Here is a 22,863-nt window from a genome sequence, read left to right as displayed (position 1 = left end):
GGCCTGTCTCCCAAGATTTGTGAGTGTGTTGGGTCATCCTTTAGGATAGGTTGTAGATCATTAATAATGCGTTGGAGGGGTTTTAGTTGGGGGCTGAAGGTGACCGCTAGTGGCGTTCTGTTATTTTCTTTGTTAGGCCTGTCCTGTAGTAGGTAACTTCTGGGAACTCTTCTGGCTCTATCAATCTGTTTCTTTACTTCAGCAGGTGGGTATTGTAGTTGTAAGAAAGCTTGACAGAGATCTTGTAGGTGTTTGTCTCTGTCTGAGGGGTTGGAGCAAATGCGGTTGTATCGCAGAGCTTGGCTGTAGACGATGGATCGTGTGGTGTGGTCAGGGTGAAAGCTGGAGGCATGCAGGTAGGAATAGCAGTCAGTAGGTTTCCGGTATAGGGTGGTGTTTATGTGACCATTGTTTATTAGGTTACAGAGTAGCAGCCGTGTTAGTCTGTATCCATAAAAAGAAAAGGAGTACTTGTGGCACCTTAGAGACTAACGAATTTATTAGAGCATAAGCTTTCGTGAGCTACAGTTCACTTCATCGGATGCATACAGTGGAAAATATAGTGGGGAGATTTTATATACCCAGAGAACATAAAACAATGGGTGTTACCATATACAACCTATCCTTGCAACAAAGCCCATTGCCAACTGTGTCCACATATCTATTCAGGGGACACCATCATAGAGCTTAATCACATCAGCCACGCTATCAGAGGCTCATTCACCTGCGCATCTACCAATGTGATATATGCCATCATGTGCCAGCAATGTCCCTCTGCCATGTACATTGGCCAAACTGGACAGTCTCTACGTAAAAGAATAAATGGACACAAATCAGACGTCAAGAATTATAACATTCAAAAACCAGTCGGAGAACACTTCAATCTCTTTGGTCACTCGATTACAGACATAAAAGTGGCAATTCTTCAACAAAAAAACTTCAAAAACAGACTCCAACGAGAGACTGCTGAATTGGAATTAATTTGCAAACTGGATACAATTAACTTAGGCTTGAATAAAGACTGGGAGTGCATGTGTCATTACACAAAGTAAAACTATTTCCCCTTGTTTATTTCCCCTCCTACTGTTCTTGTAAAGTGCTGGAAATGGCCCCCCTTGATTATCACTACAAAAGGTTCCCCCCACCCTGCTCTCCTGCTGGTAATAGCTCACCTTTCCTGACCACTCTTGTTACAGTCTGTATGGTAACACCCATTGTTCCATGTTCTCTGTGTATATAAAATCTCCCCACTATATTTTCCACTGTATGCATCCGATGATGAAGTGAGCTGTAGCTCATGAAAGCTTATGCTCTAATAATTTTGTTAGTCTCTAAGGTGCCACAAGTACTCCTTTTCTTTTTCCTAACTATAAAGAGTTTACAAAATCCTAACTTTTGCTTTTTGCTGTAAAGTGCCAAAAAGTAGGAAGGCAGGAAAAAACGAAACCTAGTTTATTGGACTCACCTTACCAAGCTCTAGGGCCCAAGATTAAAGGTTAGTTTATTAAACTCTACTTCAGAAAGTTACTAACATTTTAAAAGCGGCAAAGAGTCCTGTGGCACCTTATAGACTAATAGACGTATTGGAGCATAAGCTTTCGTGGGTGAATACCCACTTTGTCGGATGCATGTTAACATTTTAAAGTAACTCCTAAGGCTGGTCAAGCAGCTCCACAAGCTGCCCATTGCCTGTGGAGTACACAGAGAAGTTGGTCAGCTTTGAAAAGCCTTCTAATGCTTGCCATGGGGTTGGAGCACTTACAGCAGCTGAAGTACTTCCCCCCTTAAGCTTCCCCTGAATGGGTCTCTTGTGGCCCTTATACGGCCCACGTTAAAGGAGAGAGCAACGCAACCGTTTGCTCCCCTCACAACTTCCTCATAAGGCTTCAGAAACAAATCTCTTCTCCTTCAGACCTTAATCAGCCCCCAAAAGTGGGATATGGCTCACTGCAAACTTCAGGGAATAAGATGGAATACCCATCATGTAAGAACCCTTTCTCTCCCCTGGTCCTCATTAGGAATGTGTGTGTGTGTGCGTGGACGCATGTGTATTTTTTTAAGAGGAGATTCTCACAGCAAAACGCAGGTAAGCAGGGAAATTTGTTAAGGTGAATTTAAGGTTGAGAGTACATTCTAGTAAAAACTCTTAAAGGAAATTCAGTCACAAGGTTAAACTGGCAAGATATCCAAACATTTGAAAACATTGCAGTGCGCTGTTAATATTTTCCATTTCAACTAGCTTCCTAAATGGCAAGCTACTGGCACACAAGAAGCTAGCTGAAATAAAAGATATTTGAAGGGCAAATCAGCTTTTGATATTTTCTCTTCTGAGCAGGTAGGTCCAGGGTTCCCTTGGAATACAGATGTGATTAAGATGAATGGTCATTTGGAGTATGAGCTCGATGCAGAAATTAGCAGGTGAGGTTCTTTTGCCTGTGTCATGAAGGAAGTCAGACTAATCGTCCCTTCTGCCTTAAAATCTATAAACCTATGAATCTGAGGATTAAGTATTAAGTACATCCTTATAAAGTACTGTTACAGTCTGATGCTTATTATGGAATAGAGGGGAGTTACCATATCTAGTTTTTTAAAACCTTTTATTATTAACATTTATAGTGCAGTAGCACTCACAAGCTCCAATAAGGATCAGATCCCCATGTGCTAGGTGCTGTACAAAAACATAACAAGACCCTGCTCTGAGCAGCTTACAAGAAACATACAAATGGTGGGAGAGAAGAAAAAATCAGAGTGTATATAAGAAATGTATACATATTTATAAACCAATAGAAATATGCCAAAACAGGAGTCAATTATCCCCAGCTGCCATAAATCCATCATTAATTGGCTAATATCTTATAGGTATCATTGCAGAGTGGTTCTGCATATTTGAATAGTTTATCGTGTGAATGTTCAAACAAACTTTCTACTGTTTTCAATCTTACATAACTGACATACTGTAACTAAGAAATGTAGGTTTCATACAGGATTTTGCCTTGTTAACATTAACCATTATGAAAACAAACACTCTGTGAGAGCAAGGTTTTAAAACAACTAGAAGGGAAGTCAAGAAACAGTAGTGAAAAGAGATCCTCTGAGCCAGTGCTGTTTAAGAAGGAGACACATGATAGTACGGTCAGTCAATTCTTTTACTAGTGATGGAAATAGCTCCACAAAAACAAATCTTTGAGTCAACAGAATGTTCCATTTCATTACATTAGAGTTATCAGACTGATCTACAAAGTCCACTAAATGTTCCCATTTTCTTCCCCCAAAACATATAATATTTCTCAATTGACTAGTTAAAATATCACTAAGCGATCACTGAAATATAAGAAGGACAATGGCAAACAAAATTTTGCCACACTAACCTTCGTGAAACAGTGATCAATAATATTAAAGAACCAAGAAGATTTTTATTTGACAATTTGACAGTCCTTCACCTGAAACATATTTTTTAAACTTTATATATTTCCCCTATCTGTACACTTCACATGAAATGCACTTAGGACACAAAAGGGACACATCAGTAGAGTTCCACTATTCCTTTAAATTCCTTTAACAATGTCTTTAATAAATTATTCAATTATAAGCACAAATAAAAAGTCACCTATCAGTAAGAAAACATATTTTTCTTAAAATAACCAAAATATTTAACAAGATCAAGTATATCATAAACTCATGTTTTTATTGTCTCCTTTGGACTTTCCTTTGTCCTAATTTCTTTGTTTTAAGTGCTTCAATTTATTGAGGCCTGAACTAAAAAATTTACTTTATTGCTTGGTTTATGTGTCTCCTAATTTTCCCCTTAAAGAGATGATTTTCCATAATCAATCTCATTCACCACTTCTTGTAGCAAAACAGCCATAATTCTATTTAACTTTTCAAATATTTTGTAAAATGTACTCCTGCAATCTATGTGTAACGTAACATGTTTATAGGGATTCAGTCATTCATCACAGCTGGGGAAGACATCAAATTAGCATATGGTCCTCTAAATAAAACCTATAAGCCTGTTAACCATTGCCCAACAGTTAAAAAGCCATGCAGATTAATTATAAAGCCCATATCTAATTACCATGATGTTCCATAAGTTTGGGGCAGAAAGAGACAATTGGCTTTTAGGGATTCTACACAGCATCAGGGACTGTAGAATTAAAGCATGAAGCCAGTTCAAGGCTGCAATAATTAGCTGCTGCTGCTACTTCAGACATATACTGGAGATAATTCACATAGTGCTCTATACAGTATGTGACAGTACCATGGCAAATAAGCACCCATGTGTATATTTGGGGGAAAAGGTTTAAGCTTCATGACATACATTGACTGTGAGATGGTTGATTGCGTATTAGGTTTTGATAATTATTTTGTAACATAATTGTGTTTGGCAACTAGTAGAGATTGTATTAGGCACTATGTAGATCAAAATAAGTACATACTATGGTTAACTAATGTGTTTGGCATTCTGATGTTAAAGTAATGTCATATAAATATTTTTGCTAACCCTACAGGGATTTATCTTGTGGTCTTAACACATCAGCTGTTAGAACATGGATGAAAGGTAACTCCACTAGCTAAGACAGGTACCTGAACAGATTTTATTTTCCACACATTCTCTTTTGATATTCCCCTCTGGCCACAAAAAAGCCTAAGAACTACTTGACTGTTAAAAAACATTCATATCCAGAGGATTATCTACTTGAAATCCCAGAATTTACCAAATACCTGTAATTACTTATTTTAGACGGTCTCAACAATTTGATCAAGAAGGTATTATTTTGCCTTCTACCAATTAAAAAGGTCATGATTAATGACCCAGCAAGGCATGACAATTTACCACTCATAAAATAAGTTATGTTATTTTAAATTATGTTAAACTAATTTCACAAGAACAACATTGGAGTCTTCATGTTAAGACTTCAGCACACTTTACAAAAATTTCTCAATATGAGTAGGGGAGACATGTTTTTTCAGTTACTTACGGAAGCACCAAGGTGTTATCAGGAAATTTGTGGAAATCATAGAGTTTGGTTTCTTTCGCATATACCTCATCATGCAGCATCGGCATTTTTTTCAGGGCCTTTACTAACTTATTAGCTTCAGGAGCAAGTCCTAGAAAATAAAGGGGGAAAAAACTACAAATGAAACATTCATTTGTCTGTTTCCCCTCTCATTGATTTTTCTTTGGCTTCTTCTGCTCCCCTGCATTGACATTTCGTATATTTGCCAGCACAGATTTAACCCAAGCATATCTACTCCCAAATCAACACTCAATATTAAATAGACATGGTTAGAAAGATTAAAAGTAACTGCTATCATTACTTAAACCTTAACAGGATCAGAAAGGAGAAAACATCCTACTTATAATGCACTCTTCCAGATCAGTTTTAAATCAGTTACCAGCAGGTTTAGAGATTGTCAACAAATCTGTAAACAAATTCTCTGTAATTATTTCCCTGACAGGTACCAGGATCAGGAAAAAAAGAGAACCCTTTATTTAGTAAAAACAATAATGATGTTACCTCCTTCCTACACATCGAACTTTGATTCTTTATCCATATTATAAGACCCTCAGCCACCAATGACATTCATCCATTAGCTTTTTGTGCAACTGGGAATTTAACTAACTTGACAGATTATGAAGAACTCAGATGGAGCCAAAGCCATTTCAGAAATCATTTAAAACACTGTGCGCTCTCTCCACCCCCACCACTGTTCTCCAAAGGCAACTTTCTTGCTATGCTACCTGTAATAGACAAGCAGGAGTTGGGTTCTGAAAACCCCCATGCATCCTAGGAACTTTTAATTTTAAGTTTTCTTCCTCTTTTGCTCAGAGGAGGATAAAGTCGGTAGTCCAGTAGGCAAGGCGGGTATTGCATTATAGACAGTCCTAGTCTTTATTCTCAGATATGCACCTCTGATATGCTCAGCCTCTTAAAACATGGAAACTCATTTTTTAAATGTGGATGGAGCTTTCAAAGTCTAAACCCAGTCTGAGTTTAAGTTTAAAATGTTTTTCATATATATAAGAAACCTTCAACTCCTGACTGCATTTCCTGGTCTAAAGGGATGAGGTTACATAACAGTCTGTTTCACCACTCAGAGCCTTAACCTTGTCAAAACCAAACACCCCTGCCCTGCCCCTTCTCTGAGGCCCCACCCCCACTCGCTCCATCCCCCTCCCTTCATTGCTCGCTCTTCCACACCCTCACTCACTTTCACCAGGTTGGGGCGGGAGCTGGGGTGTGGGAGGGGGCAAGGGCTCCGGCTGGGGGTGCAGGCTCTGGGGATGAGGGGTTTGGGGTGCAGGAGAGGGCTCTGGGCTGGAGCAGGGGGTTGGGGTGCGGGGGGTGAGAGGTTTGGGGTGCGGGAGGGGACTCTGGGCTGGGGCAGGGGTGCAGGGGGGTGAGGGCGCCAGCTGGGGGTGGGGTAGGGGATGAGTGGTTTGGGGTGCAGGAGGGGACTCTGGGCTGCAGGGGAGTGTGTGTGGGGTGAGTCCCAGCAGCACTTTCCACAGCTCGGAGGAAGCGGCTGCCAGGTCCCTGCAGCCTCTAGGCACATGGGCAGCCAGGCGGGTCTGCGCTGCCTTCGCGCCCACAGGCGCCACCCCCTGCAGCTCCCATTGGTCATGGTTCCCGGCCAATGGCAGCTGCGGAGACAGCACTGGGGGCTGTGCACAGAGCCTCCCTGGCTGCCCCAAAGCCTAGGGGCCACAGGAACGTGCCCGCTGCTTCCGGGAGCCGCAGGGAGCCTGCCTTAGCCCCAGGCCCCTGCTGCGCCACTGACCAGACTTTTAACGGCCCAGCCCATGATCCGGCCCAGCTGACCGGAGCCACCAGGGTCCCTTTTCGACCGTGAGTTCTGGTCAAAAACCAGACACCTAGCAACCCTAACTGTCAGAGCCAGAGGAAAATAAATACTTTCCCCTTCCTCCTAGAGATTCAGTTTAGGGGCGGAAAGGGAGGACCAGACTTCCTGTAGTTAATGTCAAGGGCACCAGCAAATGACAACAATGCATCTCTGGAGCTATGAGGTGTCGCACAACACTCTCCTTGCCACTCAAAATCCCCTCAATCCTCCCTTGGTTCCCAAATGTCAAGGGCCCAGAAGAATACAGATTTTCCTAGTAATATTTTCTAAAATGTCTAAGGGACGTAGGAGCTTAAATCCGATTGACTTTCAATTATACTTAGTCTCAAAAGTGCCTAAATCACTCATGAAAATAGGACTTGCACTCCTAAGTCACTTAAGCATTTTGAAAAATTTACCTCCAGTCTACAGATTAGTCTCAACCACATTTTTAAACAGGCTCCTTCTGTGCTGGGCAGCCAAATTGATTATACTGTACTAACATGGTCAGGACCGTATAGATCTAGGGTCTGAGTCTCAGGTGACAATTATCAGGCCCGGATTTCTCATCTCCCAAACCCCACAAACTGACATTGAAGATGTTTTAAATGACAGTAAATGTAAAATATTGTAGTACAAAACATTATACAAAGCACGAGTGAGACAGTGTTCCACTAGAACACACACATGTGCTCTGTACTATTAGCTTCAATGATCTGCAGCAATGTCTTCCTGGCTTGACACGGATACATGAACGCATTTTTTTCTTCCAGATGGAATCTGGAAAGCATCCATCTGTGTAACAAGCGATAACAGATTAGTCGCAGTGTGATGGGGTGCACCTGGGCTTTGTGGCTCCCTACAGGAGGCCCCACGGTCCTCCTACACCGTGCCCCAGGAAGTAGTGAACTGACAGAAAAGGAGCAGAGAAAATGGGTACTCCAGATCTGCCTAGAGAGGCCTCTCAAAAGCAGCCAGTCAGAGCCCAGCAGACTCAGATAAAAGGAGTTGCAGAGCCTTAGCAGGTTAGTTCCTGGCTGGAAGCAGAGGGGCAAGAAATGGGGCTCCTTTCTGGCCACAGGTGCTTGAAGGATAGCCAGAGTTGGTTTCTGGCTGCATTTTGCTTAGCTTGGTTTGCAGGGAGAGAGAACCTAAGAACTTTAACCCTGAGATAAGGTGAAGCTAAAAGGGCCGAGTAGGAAGAGACCCAGGGAAATAGCAGTGTCGGACTAGAATAAGTAGTATGTGGCTGCTGTGTATAGTGTCCCTGGGTTGGAACCTGGAGTAATGGGTGGGCCCAGGTTCCTCCCCAGGTAAAGTGGCATAAACCCCAAGAAGTGATAGGCCTTATTTTGGAGCCCAAACAAAGGGCCAAATTTAAAAAGCCCAGAGCTAGGGCTGAAGACCCTAGTGAGGGCAAACAGACTGTTAGTTATTTGACTTTTGATTTGGCCAGGGGGCCAAGCCACTGAAGACACAACAGGGGCGAGAAAAGGACTGCAGAACCACACCCAGCCGCTAGGAGGCACTCAACATAAAGGCTTGTGTCATAAATATAAAGGGAAGGATAAACACCTTTAAAATCCCTCCTGGCTAAAGGAAAAACCCTTTCACCTGTAAAGGGTTAAGAAGCTAGGACAACCTCGCTGGCACCTGACCAAAAAAACCAATGAGGAGACAAGTTACTTTCAAAAGCTGGGGGGAGGGAGAAACAAAGCCTCTCTGTCTGTCTGTGTGATGATTTTGCCAGGGACAGAACAGGAATGGAGTCTTAGAAATTAGTAAGTAATCTAGCTAGATATGCGTTAGATTCTGTTTGTTTAAATGGCTGAGAAAATAAGCTGTGCTGAATGGAATGGATATTCCTGTTTTGTGTCTTTTTGTAACTTAAGGTTTAGCCTAGAGGGATTCTCTATGTTTTAAATCTAATTACCCTGTAAGGTATTTACCATCCTGATTTTACAGAGGTGATTCCTTGTACTTTTTCTTCTATTAAAATTCTTCTTTTAAGAAACTGAATGCTTTTTTAATTGTTCTTAAGATCCAAGGGTTTGGGTCTGTGGTCACCTATGCAAATTGGTGAGGATTTTTATCAAACCTTATCCAGAAAAAAGGGGGTAAGATTTGGGAGGACTTTGGAGGGAAAGATATTTCCAAACGAACTCTTTCATAATAATAAATAATAATAATAATACTGGTGTTAGACATTTGGTGGTGGCAGCGAAAGTCCAAGGGCAAAAGGTAAAATAGTTTGTACCTTGGGGAAGTTTTAACCTAAGCTGGTAAAAGTAAACTTAGGAGGTTTTCATGCAAGTCCCCACATCTGTACCCTAGCGTTCAGAGTGGGGAAGGAACCTTGACAGCTTGTAAATTAAAACATAGTTTATTTTCTTCAGTAATTCCTAAGAAGAATTTCCTCTCTACCTATAATTGTTATATTTTGGAGATTTAGTATCTTGCACTCTAGAGGTTATAGTTATCCAAGGTCCATTCTGAACAGACCAGCTTTAAAAACCTTCTGGGTTGGAGGAGATTGGATTGTCCCCATTTTCCTTTAATTCCAGATCTTGATGGAGAATAAATACTATAATCAGGGCTGGATTCACACCTTATGCGACCCTAGGCACAGCAACTTCAGCCCTCCCTCCCCGCAGCCTACAGCCAAGCCCCCACTATTGTACCCCCCCACACACACACACTGGCCGAGACTGGCCCAGCTTCTGCATCGGTTCCAGGCAGCTTGGCTCTGGGGAGGCGAGTGCCAGAAGTGGGGTAGTGGGAAAAGCAGCCACCTTTCGCTCCCCCAAAAGGGTGGAGGGAAAGGAAAAGCAAGGGAGGAGAAAAGGAAGTCCACCCGCACTGCCCTGGCTCTAAGGGTGGCAGGTTTGTATAATTTTAGGTGGTGCCCAGAACAGGTCCAAGTCCGCCCTCCTCCCCACCTGCCTAAGGCTCTGGGACAGAGTTTGGGTGCGGGAGGGGTGAAGGTTTGAGCTCTGGGAGGGAGTTTGGGTGCAGGTTCTGGGCTGGGGGTTGGGGTGAAGGAGTGGGTGCGGGGGCAGGCTCTGGGGTGGGGAAAGGGGTTGAGGGGCAGGCTCTGGGAGGGAGTTAAGGTGCAGGCTCTGGGCTGGGGCAGGGGTTGGGGTGCAGGAAGGGGCACAGGCTCTGGGACGGAGTTTGGGTGTGGAGGCTGGGCTGGGGTGCGGTGCTTACCTCAGGCAGCTCCCGAAAGCGACCCCTCCCCCCCCGGCAGCAGCTCCTAGGCGGGGGGAGCACAGAGGGGTCTCCGCATGCCGCTGCCCGCAGGCACCGCCCCTGCAGTTCCCATTGACTGCAGAACTTGGGTAATTGAGTTCAGAGTGGGGGAGGAACCTTGACATGGTGGCAGCGGTGGGATTCGAACCCACGCCATCGAAATGACTGGAGCATGTCAAGGTTCCTCCCCCACTCTGAACTCCAGGGTACAGATGTGGGGACCTGCATGAAAAACCTCCTAAGCTTATCTTTACCAGCTTAGGTCAAAACTTCCCCAAGGTACAAAATATTCCACCCGTTGTCCTTGGACTGGCCGCTACCACCACCAAACTAATACTGGTTACTGGGGAAGAGCTGTTTGGACGCGTCCTTCCCCCCAAAATACTTCCCAAAACCTTGCACCCCACTTCCTGGACAAGGTTTGGTAAAAAGCCTCACCAATTTGCCTAGGTGACTACAGACCCAGACCCTTGGATCTTAAGAACAATGAACAATCCTCCCAACACTTGCACCCCCCCCTTTCCTGGGAAACGTTGGATAAAAAGCCTCACCGATTTGCATAGGTGACCACAGACCCGAACCCTTGGATCTGAGAACAATGAAAAAGCATTCAGTTTTTTACAAGAAGACTTTTAATAAAAAATAGAAGTAAATAGAAATAAAGAAATCCCCCCTGTAAAATCAGGATGGTAGATATCTTACAGGGTAATTAGATTCAAAAACATAGAGAACCCCTCTAGGCAAAACCTTAAGTTACAAAAAAGATACACAGACAGAAATAGTTATTCTATTCAGCACAATTCTTTTCTCAGCCATTTAAAGAAATCATAATCTAACACATACCTAGCTAGATTACTTACTAAAAGTTCTAAGATTCCATTCCTGGTCTGTCCCCGGCAAAGACCCAGCATACAGACAGACACAGACCCTTTGTTTCTCTCCCTCCTCCCAGCTTTTGAAAATATCTTGTCTCCTCATTGGTCATTTTGGTCAGGTGCCAGCAAGGTTACCTTTAGCTTCTTAACCCTTTACAGGTGAGAGGAGCTTTCCCCTGGCCAGGAGGGATTTCAAAGGGGTTTACCCTTCCCTTTATATTTATGACAGGGCCCTTCGAGCATATCTAGGTTAAGAAAATTGATATCTAATTCTAAATCAAAATTGCATTCCCTGAGCCAAGCAGAGGTGCTGGAACAATTTGTGTAGTGGGGGTGCCGAGAGCCATTGAACCAAATGATAAACCCTGTATATAATGAAAACCACTTCAAGCCAGGGGGTGCTGCAGCACCCCCATTTCCAGCACCTATGATCACAAAGAAGGGAAGAAAGATTAGCTCTGGCTGCTCAGCTGCTGAATTATATGAACCGCAGAAGGACAGGAACTCAAATGGCTCTGCCTGAGCCTAGCATAGCAGCTAGCAAAAGAGAGACACCCCCACACACACACAGCACAGGCAACCCAGAAGAGAGGAAAGTGAGGAGAAGCTGAGAGAACAATCATAGAATCATAGAATATCAGGATTGGAAGGGACCTCAGGAGGTCATCTAGTCCAACCCCCTGCTCAAAGCAGGGCCAATCCCCAATTTTTGCCCCAGATCCCTAAATGGCCTCCTCAAGGACTGAACATTTAGCAGGCCAATGCTCAAACCACTGAGCTATCCCTCCCCCCCAAGTCTCTCATAGATCCCTCATTCTCTGCTCCAGCCCCAATTAAAGTCCAGGAGCTCCTCTAACTTGCATCAGTCGGCAACAGTCCCCTAGGGACCATATACCAGCTGTAGAAGCTAGAGCATAGTGTGCTTCTGACAGACATCCCACATTGTCTCCATCTCTAATATGTCTCCTACACTAGGGACTGTGGGGAGGAAGGCATAGGATCTGACTATATCAACTCTATGCCCACTGGGAGTGGGAACAACTATGTTGAGAAAATCCCCAACAAGGGACTGATGTATGCTTTCACCTCCCGCTGTGCCATATGAGTGGCATAAAGTAAGAGGAACAGGATAGAGCATCTGCTCCAAAGTATTGACTGTGGCAACTTGATCTTTGTGAAATACTGTGTTTGGCCCTCAATCTGAAAAAAAGGGGAAACCACTGGTTTATAATGTAGCTCCAAGCATTCATGATTCACTACGTTAAATGGAACTAAATAGGCTTCCCAGAATATGCTTTCATAGAATCATAGAATATCAGGGTTGGAAGGGACCTCAGGAGGTCATCTAGTCCAACCCCCTGCTCAAAGCAGGACCAAATCCCCAACTAAATCATCCCAGCCAGGGCTTTGTCAAGCCTGACCTTAAAAATATCTAAGGAAGGAGGTTCCACCACCTCCCTAGGTAACGCATTCCAGTGTTTCACTACCGTCCTAGTGAAAAAGATTTTCCTAATATCCAACCTAAACCTCCCCCACTGCAACTTGAGACCATTACTCCTTGTTCTGTCATCTGCGACCACTGAGAACAGTCTAGATCCATCCTCTTCGGAACCCCCTTTCAGGAAGTTGAAAGAAGCTATCAAATCCCCCCTCATTCTTCTCTTTTACAGACTAAACAATCCCAGGTCCCTCAGCCTCTCCTCATAAGTCATGTGTTCCAGTCCCCTAATCATTTTTGTTGCCAGTTTTTCCACATCCTTCTTGTAGTGTGGGGCCCAAAACTGGACACAGTACTCCAGATGAGGCCTCACCAATGTCGAATAGAGGGGAACGATCACATCCCACGATCTGCTGGCAATGCCCTTACTTATACATCCCAAAATGCCACTGGCCTTCTTGGCAACAAGGGCACACTGTTGACTCAGATCCAGCTTCACGTCCACTGTAACCCCAGGTCATTTTCTGCCGAACTGCTGCCGAGCCATTCGGTCCCTAGTCTGTAGCGGTGCATGGGATTCTTCTGTCCTAAGTGCAGGACTCTGCACTTCTCCTTGTTGAACCTCCTCAGATTTCTTTTGGCCCAATCCTCTAATTTGTCTAGGGCCCTCTGTATTCTATCCCTACCCTCCAGCGTATCTACCTCTCCTCCCAGTTTAGTGTCATCTGCAAACTTGCTGAGGGTGCAATCCACACCATCCTCCAGATTATTTATGAAGATATTGAACAAAACCAGCCCCAGAACCGACCCTTGGGACACTCCACTTGATACCGGCTGCCAACTAGACATGGAGCCATTGATCACTACCCGTTGAGCCCGACAATCTAGCCAACTTTCTACCCACCTTATAGTCCATTCATCCAGCCCATACTTCTTTAACTTGCTGGCAAGAATACTGTGGGAGACTGTGTCAAAAGCTTTGCTAAAGTCAAGGAACAACACGTCCACCGCTTTCCCTTCATCCACAGAGCCAGTTATCTCGTCATAGAAGGCAATTAGATTAGTCAGGCTTGACTTGCCCTTGGTGAATCCATGCTGACTGTTCCTGATCACTTTCCTCTCCTCTAAGTGCTTCAGAATTGATTCCTTGAGGACCTGCTCCATGATTTTTCCAGGGACTGAGGTGAGGCTGACTGGCCTGTAGTTCCCAGGATCCTCCTTCTTCCCTTTTTTAAAGATGGGCACTACATTAGCCTTTTTCCAGTCATCCGGGACTTCCCCCGATCGCCATGAGTTTTCAAAGATAATGGCCAATGGCTCTGTAATCACATCCGCCAACTCCTTTAGCACTCTCGGATGCAGCGCATCCGGCCCCATGGACTTGTGCTCATTAAGCTTTTCTAAATAGTCCCGAATCACTTTTTTCTCCACAAAGGGCTGGTCACCTCCTCCCCATGCTGTGCTGCCCAGTGCAATAGTCTGGGAGCTGACCTTGTTCGTGAAGACAGAGGCAAAAAAAGCATTGAGTACATTAGCTTTTTCCATATCCTCTGTCACTAGGTTGCCTCCCTCATTCAGTAAGGGGCCCACACTTTCCTTGACTTTCTTCTTGTTGCTAACATACCTGAAGAAACCCTTCTTGTTACTCTTAACATCTCTTGCTAGCTGCAACTCTTTGTCACAGAGTGGGCTGGTCCTTTAAGGGGAGTTGAGTAAAGAAGGCCAAAACTCAATAATATTTGATTTGTGAGAAATGTTAACACTTCCCTTAGGAAGAAAGAATCCCATGTACTGCCACAGGCTAGCTAACCAGCAGTTCTGCAGAAAAGGACCTGGGGATTACAGTGGACGAGAAGCTGGCTATGAGTCAGCAGTGTGCCCTCATTGCCAAGAAGGTCAATGGCATATTGGGCTGTATTAGTAGGAGCATCGCCAGCAGACTGAGGGAAGTGATTATTCCCCTCTATTCAGCACTGGTGAGGCCACACCTGCAGTATTGCGTCCTGTTTTGGTGTCCCTCCCCCACTACAGAACGCATGTGGAGAAATTGGAGAGAGTCCAGCGGAGGGCAACAAAAATGATTAGGGGGCTGGGGCACATGACTTATGAGGAGAGGCTGAGGAAACTGGGGTTATTTAGTCTGCAGAAGAGAAGAGTGAGGGGGGATTTGATAGCAGCCTTCAACTACCTCAAAGGGGGTTCCAAAGAGGATGGAGTTCAGCTGTTCTCAGTAGTGGCAGATGATAGAACATGGAGCAATGGTCTCAAGTTGCTGTGGGAGGAGGTCTAGGTTGGATATTAGGAAACACTATTTCACTAGGAGGGTGGCAAAGCACTGGAATGGGTTACCTAGGGAGGTGGTGGAATCTCCATCTATAGAGGTTTTTAAGGCCCGGCTTGACAAAGCCTTGGCTGGGATGATTTAGTTGGTGTTGGTCCTGCTTTGAGCAGGGGGTTGGACTAGATGACCTCCTGAGGTCTCTTCCAACCCTAATATTCTATGATTCTGTGATTCAGAATTTGGTTTTGTTCTTATTTGTAACAAAACCAAATTTTTCAAAATTTCTTGGGAACAGGAAAACCAAAACCAATTACACATTGGAAAGTCTGACACATGGTATTTCTGAAACAACATACACTCCACTGACCAGTGACTGACTCACTGAAATTGACATTCTTCTCAATTTTACTACTATTAATGTCAAATTCGGTCAGCGGCTGTCAGAGCTCCCAGAATCTGGGGCAGCCCCATCATGCAGACTGCCAGGGACTCCAGGAATTTCCAGTCCCTCAGGGCTGCCTGCTCAGGACTTGAACAGTATGGGGCACCAGCTGGCCCAGGAGTCTGGATACCCTGGGATTCCTGGCCCCAGGGCAGTCCAAATGGTGGGGCTGCTCCAGAGCCATGGGCCCTGGAATCTATCCCAGTACCTCCAGGCTCCCAGCTCTGCAAGCGTGAGGGTTTCCAGGCTCCCTGCTGCAGAGCTGGGGGCCTAGACTGAGACCCCTGGCTAGAGCTGTGTTTCCCAAGTTTTCCAAGACTGCCTGGTTCCATGACAGGGAGCCTGAAGGCACTGGCATGGAAGGGTTGCCCCCGAGCTGTGGACCCTGGAAGCCCAGTATCCCTAGTCCCAGGGCTATCCTACCACCATGGAACCTGAAAGCCTAAAATCCTCCATCCTGAAGCTGTCCAGCTGGCAGGGCTTCCCAGTAGCTCACTAGGTGAATTGGCAGGGAACCAATGGAACCCTGCCTGTGATTTGGCGTAAGTGTGTCAAACCCAGCTTGATTTTGTGAAAAATTCCAATGAAATTCTTTTTCATCAAAAATTTTCCAACCAGCTCTAGTTTAGCCCCACAGTTTAACTGAGCATAGTTATCCACCCCACCACTCATGATGAGTTTGTGCTTGGGCCAGTGGTTGTGTCAGGTGACCAAGCATCACATGGTGATAGCCCAGAGCTAATACAAAGGTAGAGAGACTTGCAGGAAACCCAGAAGGGACCCAGGGTTAGAAAAGCCTGGGGATGAAACTCTGGGAAAGGCTTGGCTGGAGCTACCTGCAGTGAGGAACAGGAGCAAAACACTTAAGCAGAGCATAATGGATTGGAGCAGAAGGCTGGGAGTTACTACCTTTAAGATAAACTGTTATGTTAATAAGTCACACCTCAGGAGGGAAGAGTAATTCAGAAGCACCAATTGTGGTGCCTTGTTTGATTGCAGAAGTAGGGAAACTGGGAGCTGGGGGGAGGGAATAGGGTTCAACACCTGATGTGCTATGATTGGGCTACATGCTCCCTTAAATGTAACCAGCTGCTACTGTGGGAGGACCTAGTCTTATCCTGTGATGATTCACCTGCCTCAGATACATGAATAAAGCTTGTTTACTTTATGTTTGAATAAAAGCATTTTAAAAAGCTTTTTTATGCAGGGTTATTAATAGACAGTACACTCATGGCAGTTTCTAGTCACTGACTAAAGTTCAAGGAGAACAAGATAAAATGAAGGTATATAAAAGAAGGCTTGTATTAAAGCCAACTGTAGAAACTTTACTTATAAAGACAGCTGAACATCCTGAAATAGATGAACCAGAAAATTTTCTGTTATGTGTTGAGACAGGTTGAGAATTTTGTTTAGTCAGAATGAAACCAGTATCACTGTAAAGAGTGTAAACAGAAAGTTAAAGTTTAATCAAGCAAAATGTGATTCATTAATGATTTATACTAGCTAGAACAAAACACAAAAACAGACTAAACAATTCTCTTTTAACCGCATTCCTTTAACACTGAATAAGTTTGTTTTCATTGGTGTCAGGGGGGCTACAAGACACTAGATTCAGAAAGACAGTTCTCCTGACGCCAGTGGATACAAGATTATTATTCAGTGTTATTCCAGGTGAGCTGGCAGGAAACCAGGCAGCTTCTGACAGAACCCTGCCTGCATTTCGGAGGAAGTTGGTTAAAACCAAATTGTTCACACCACCACTTAGGTTTTGATAAAATTAGCATTTTCCAGCAAAAACCTGTTTTGTCAGAAAATTCCTAATGAGTTCTGGTCCTGACTATTAGTGATGATGTAACCAGCTGTGGACATACACCCTCAATCTTATTGGGATCCAGGAAGAGAGACACCGGAGTAGTCCTGTCCGTCTCCGGAGCCGCTCTACCACCCTGCCCTCTAAACCCTGCCAGTTCTCCGGCGGAGACGGATACGTGGCGGAAAGGTAAATGCCGAGATAGAGCAGCGGACCCGCGCTTCACCAGATTGCCTGAAGCACGGGTGGAGGGAACTCGCCTGCCGCCAGTCCCCTACCACCAAACCAGAGCTCTTGACCCAGTTGACCCGGGCGGAGGAAGCTGCCGAGTAAACGGCCTGGCAAGCCTCCATCCGCGCCAAGTTGCCCAGGTCCTGGACCACGAGGAGCACATCGTCAGCGTATGCCAACAGGACCAACTGCAGCTCTGGCTCCTGTAGCGCCAACCCCGTCAACCTCCTGCGGAGGAGACAGAGGAAGGGCTCGATAGCCAGAGCGTACAGCTGACCCGAGAGGGGGCACCCCTGCCGTACTCCTTGCCAGAAGCTGACCAATTCGGTCAGGGTCCAGTTGAGCCAGACCAGACACTCTGCGGAGGCGTACAGCACCTGGAGAAAATCCACAAACTGGGGTCCGAAGCCAAACTCTCGCAGACTGCTCAGGAGATACCCGTGATCCACCCTGTCAAACGCCTTCTCCTGATCCAGGGACAGGAGGGCGAATGACAGGCCATCCCTACACCCGAGTTCCAAGAGGTCCCGGACCAGATACAGGTTGTCAAATATGGTGCGGCCCGGGACAGTGTAGGTCTGGTCTGGGTGGATCACGTCCGATACACCCTCAATGATAGGGAGAGATAGAGTCCTGGCTATGTTTTCAGATTGCTTTCCCCAGCATACCAGCATCATTTTAGTGATATCTGAATCAAACAGCCATTTAGGGCCTCCTACCTAGGTTTAAAAAAGTGCTAGTTATTTCTGGATTCCACTTGGGAGCTCACACCGAATCTCCCCCACCTTGCTGTGCACCCCAAGGGATTCATGCCCACCCCTCAGTCACCCCAACAGGTGGGTACCCCCAGGGGTGCTGGAACTAGGAAAGCAGCAGCACCCCAAGCTTGAAGTAATACTAGCAACTAAATACCTGGCTTCCATCATGTGCAGTGTTTACAGATTTGTTCAATGGCTTTCAGCACCCCTCTTATAAACAGTGTTCTGGTGCGGCAGGTACCCCTCCAGGCAGGGGCCCCATACCACTCTCCTGCCCCGGAGGACTCATGCCCACTTCCCCCCTTCTGCTCTGCTTTGCTAGGTGCCCCTCAGGGACTGCAGCCACCATCACCACACACACACCCGCCCTCTTCCCAGGCTGCGGGCCCCTTCGGGGGCTCGACCCAGAGCCTGCGGGTTGGTGGTGCCCTCCCAGCTCCCGGCCACCCCAGCCCCTCTGCCCCGCCTGGCGCTCCCCTCACCTTCTTTCTCCTCCACCATCCCGATGGTGCCGCCCGTGTTGATCACCAGCACCCGCACCCGCACCGGAGCCCTGCAGCCGCCCCCGAGCTCCAGGGAGCCCGAGCGCTGCAGGCAGGCCGGGCGCGGGGTGCAGGAAAGGGCTCTGCCCAGGGGGAACCCCCCAGCCGACCGCGCCGCTGCCTCCATCCCAGTCACAATGAGGCCACCACGTCCCGCGCCTAGATGCCCTGCGGGGACCTGCCGGCACCGCCCCTTTCCGGATCGCCCGCCCCACAGGCGGGGCCTCGAAGGGGCTTGCCAGGAAAGGGGGCGGGGAGAGACGTAGCAACGCCGGGCCCGGAAGGGGGCAGGACGAGTGGTCTTCTACACTGGTCCTGGGGCGGGAAGGCTCTGCCCCCGCGCCCAGCCCTGCCCAGGACTCTCGGGGAGACAGACCCACACATCGGGAATGGGGGTGAGGGGGGCGCGGTACTGCACCTCCACACCCCCCCCCACACACAGCCCTGCCCGGGACTCTCGAGGAGACAGACCCACACATCGGGAATGGGGGTGAAGGGGGCGCGGTACTGCACCTCCACACCCCCACACACAGCCCTGCCCGGGCCTCTCGGGGAGACAGACCCACACATCGGGGCTGGGGTGGTATTGCACCCCCTCCAACCTGAAGCTGTTCAGTGACAAGGTCCCCTCGGTCCCTGGGCCCCAGCCCCCCGCAACCGGCGGGCGGAGCCAACGCATGGGCCGGTTGTCCCCAAGGAGACTCTGCCGGCCCCTGCGATCTCTACCAGCCAAGCCAAGAGAAGCGGCCCCAGCCTTGGGAACGCGCCCCGCCCGTGTGCTTGGCCTCTGACAGCCTGTCGGAGGAGACAGCGGCCCGGCAGGGGAGCAGCGAGAAGCGGGGAGTATGAACGCTGATCCTGCCAGCCGCCCAGGCATCCGCAGAAAAGGCAGTTCAGGGGGCATCTTCTGGGACTGGCACCCTTCTAGCAGATGCCGAGTTACCAGGATCCTAGGGAATAACGAGGAGGTTGGGGGGGGGAGGGGGAGGGAAGCAACCCGATTAACTTGAAATAGAGTTTAAAAATTTTCATTTACCAAATTCCTCATTCCCTTGTCCTTATTAAAAGCCTCTTTAATATAAATTTAAATATTTAGAAGGTTAATAAAAACAAATGTGTGAATTTTAATATATTTATTAATATACTTTTTTGAGACACAACCAAGACCCCATCTCACCCACTGTCATTGCCTCATAATTTGAATAAGTGACATTTAAGGATGTGTAAAACTGCACACTAGCTCACTGGCCATCCCAAGTGACACATCAGTTCTGTTGGACCTTTCTGAAATAGCTGGAACCTGACACTCCATGACCCTAAGCTTCATTTCTATATAAAGCACTGTCAAAAATCGTTTGTCATGTTCAGGGCGTCAAAGCTAGTTGCTTATTCTTGGAACAGTTACAAAATTGAAAGTAGGGTTGTATCATGTGGCAGCATTTTGTGCAGAAAGCAATTTTCTAAAAATAGCCTTTAGATAAGGAACTGGGAATAAGGGTCTTGTACAAGACTGAGAAGTGTGATATGGTTAATGTGTTACATTTGAAGATGCATAGAATTAGGCTACAACATAGACTACTGCAAACGTGCACAACAGAAATTTTGAATACTGATTAGAATTTTACTTCAGGAGAGGAGATGCATAAAAAGATTAAAATGTGTCAAATAAAGGACTCTGGAGAAGTTAAAGCTTCCAAAGAGTACTTTAAAAAACCCTTTCTTCCCCCTTCCACATTATACTATTTACAATCTACCTCAGTAGCATAATATTAGTTGGATAAATTAAATCTGCCAAAATTAATTGAGATGAACTTGAAAAATCTAGCCTGGCAAATAACCCAAAAATGAACAGAGAAAGCTCAGGAAGTATGTTGGATTTTATAGTTATTCAACCAACTCCTTTTTTAGGCCTTCTGGAGTTAATTATCTGCCATTTTAGCAAACACATAGTGGGGTATTAAAATCTGGAAAATTAGTACCGGGGTAAAAGCAGCTTCCATTATTGACCATAAAATTTTGTGCTTTATAGCTCTCCTAAATCTAGACTGCATTTAAAACAATAGGAAACTCTACGCTGTTTTCTGCATTTTTCATAATACTGTATATTTCATATTGTAGAAATTTCTTTGCTATTCCATTTTTAGACACTAGAGGACAGTGTCAATTTACAGCAGGTTTCAGAGTAGCAGCCATGTTAGTCTGTATCTGCAAAAAGGAGTACTTGTGGCACCTTAGAGACTAACAAATTTATTTGAGTGAGCTGTAGCTCACGAAAGCTTATGCTCAAGTTGGTTAGTCTCTAAGGTGCCACAAGTACTCCTTTCAATTTACAGCAGAAATCTAATTATAAAGAGACTAAAAGCTCTTAATGCTATCTCAAGAATTTCCATATCAGAATTGCTCAGTTTACTTAATTGCCAGCTTTGAAAAAATCACCACAGGATCTGAAAAATAAACTAGGTTCTAACTTTTTCCTACAACAAGACTAGTAATAAAGATTATTACTAAACTAAGTGGATATTTCTCTGTTTACTTACTAGGATCACACATGTCAAGAAGGTGTCTTAACAGTCATAGGCTTCACTGCAGAATCTTCAGAATGATCTAATGACACAGACATGTCATTTGAGGTGACCTGAAAGATATTTTGTCACTTAGAAGAAGTCAAAGCCGGTAAATATTCAAGAAGAATTTGGAAAATGGAAATGGGGTAGGAATGTGATCTCTTGTAGCTTTTTCTGCAAAAATAAATGATAGGTGTGGAAGAGGCCACATCCAAAAGCTCTAAAGCATGCAGGGATGTGTAACTTGGGATGATGCAAGAAGAAGTTTGTCATTTGCAGGAAATCAAAGCCAATTCCTTATTGCGAGGAAAATTGAAGTGGGTATGAATGTCACAGAGGTCAGTGATTTCCATAAAAGTTAAATTTTCATTCAGAGAGAGTCATTTCCCAGCTATTTCAGAAAAGTCTAATGGTCATACGTACGTCACTCAGGGGTGAAAGTAAAATTTAAAACTTACTGGTACGGGGGTCAGCTCCAGCTCCAGCTGCCCCGGAAGGGGTGGGGCTGAGGGGTCAGCGTCCCCCAGCCAACCCTTCCACGCTGCTTGGCCCGCACCACCCAGGGCTCCAGCGGCAATTTAAAGGGCCCAGGGCTCCGGCTGCTGCTGCTGCAGCAGCAGCCAGAATCCTGGGCCCTTTTAAATCACCAGCCCCAGGGCAGCTGCTCCTTTTGCCTCCCCACCCCATTGGCAGCCTTGCGGGGGGGGGGAGGGGATGGGGGAAGAGACCAAAAGGGGCAGCGATGATAAAGCAGCGCTTTAACGTCGCTGCCCCTTTTGCGCTCCCCCGTCAGCGGCCCTGCCACTAGGGACCTGTACTGGCAGCCACCTTTTACCGGTATGCCATACCAGCCCGTACTGCCTTACTTTCACCCCTGGTGTCACTTGGGATAAATATAGAGTGTAGACTTCAACATTGATGCAAATTCTTATATTCTTAGGTCATTACAAACTTGTCTCCACTTTTATTGAATATTATGAGATACTTAATCACACACAAGATGCTTGCAGAAAATCATAACTTAAATGCTCAAGTATCGGTTGTTCTGGCTAGCTAACAGGAGAAGCAACCGGGGGTTTTGCAAGGGTGTTCTCCAAGGCCTGGTCTACAGTATGCTGTTATTTCAGAATTAGCCCAGTTAATTCAAAATAAAACTGATTCCGTCCACACAACCAAACCGGTTTTTTCAATTTAAAGGGCTCTTTAATCTGATTTCGGTACTTCACCTCGGCAAGTGGAGCAGTGCTAAAAATCAAGATTGCAGTTCCGGGTTACAGGTACTGTGGACGCAATTCAATGCTATTGGCCTCCGGGAGCTATCCCAGAATGTTCCTTTGTGACCTCTCTGGACAACACTCTCAACTCCGATGCACTAGCCAGATAGGCAGTAAAAGCCCTGGGAACTTTTGAATTTCATTTCTTGTTTGGTCACCATCAGCACAGGTGACCATCAGCACAGTCCACCATCACAAGAGACCACGCAGTCCCGAATTCGCAGACGAGCTCCAGCATAGTCCAAATGGGAGATACTGGATCTCCTCGCATCTGGGGGAGACGAATCTGTTATGGCAGAACTATGTTCCAAAAAGAGAAACGTCCCAGAGGCTGGTCCAGATTAGAAGGCGGAAAAAAAGAATTCGGGATGACATGTTCGCTGAGCTCATGCAGTCCTCCCGCACAGATAGGGCCCAGCTGAACGTGTGGAGAAAAACAATTGCAGAGTCCCGTAAAGCGTTAAATGAACATGAAGAGAGGAGGAACGTGTGTGATGAGAGCAGGCAGGATGCTAAGGTCAAGCTCATGAGGGAGCAAACTGACATGCTC

General features: G+C 45.9%; 1 protein-coding gene across 1 annotated transcript in view; it reads right to left on the bottom strand.

Annotated features, from left to right (window-relative positions):
* The window catches only part of ASPG (asparaginase), an 85,003-nt gene extending 66,342 nt beyond the window's left edge, over positions 1 to 18,661 (bottom strand). The window contains exons 1-2 of the mRNA XM_048855387.2: positions 18,416 to 18,661; positions 4,980 to 5,109 (exon numbers count right to left, since the gene is read on the bottom strand). Coding sequence (XP_048711344.1) covers positions 4,980 to 5,109; positions 18,416 to 18,602 — 317 coding nt within the window. The 5' untranslated portion in view covers positions 18,603 to 18,661. The remainder of the gene's footprint in view (positions 1 to 4,979; positions 5,110 to 18,415) is intronic.
* Between the last annotated feature and the right edge of the window lie 4,202 nt (positions 18,662 to 22,863).

The sequence above is a fragment of the Caretta caretta genome, chromosome 6, assembly GCF_965140235.1.
Source record: "Caretta caretta isolate rCarCar2 chromosome 6, rCarCar1.hap1, whole genome shotgun sequence".
NCBI lineage: Eukaryota > Metazoa > Chordata > Testudines > Cheloniidae > Caretta > Caretta caretta.
The sequence above is the reverse complement of the archived record's forward strand: the minus strand, read 5'-3'. Positions and strand labels throughout refer to the sequence as shown.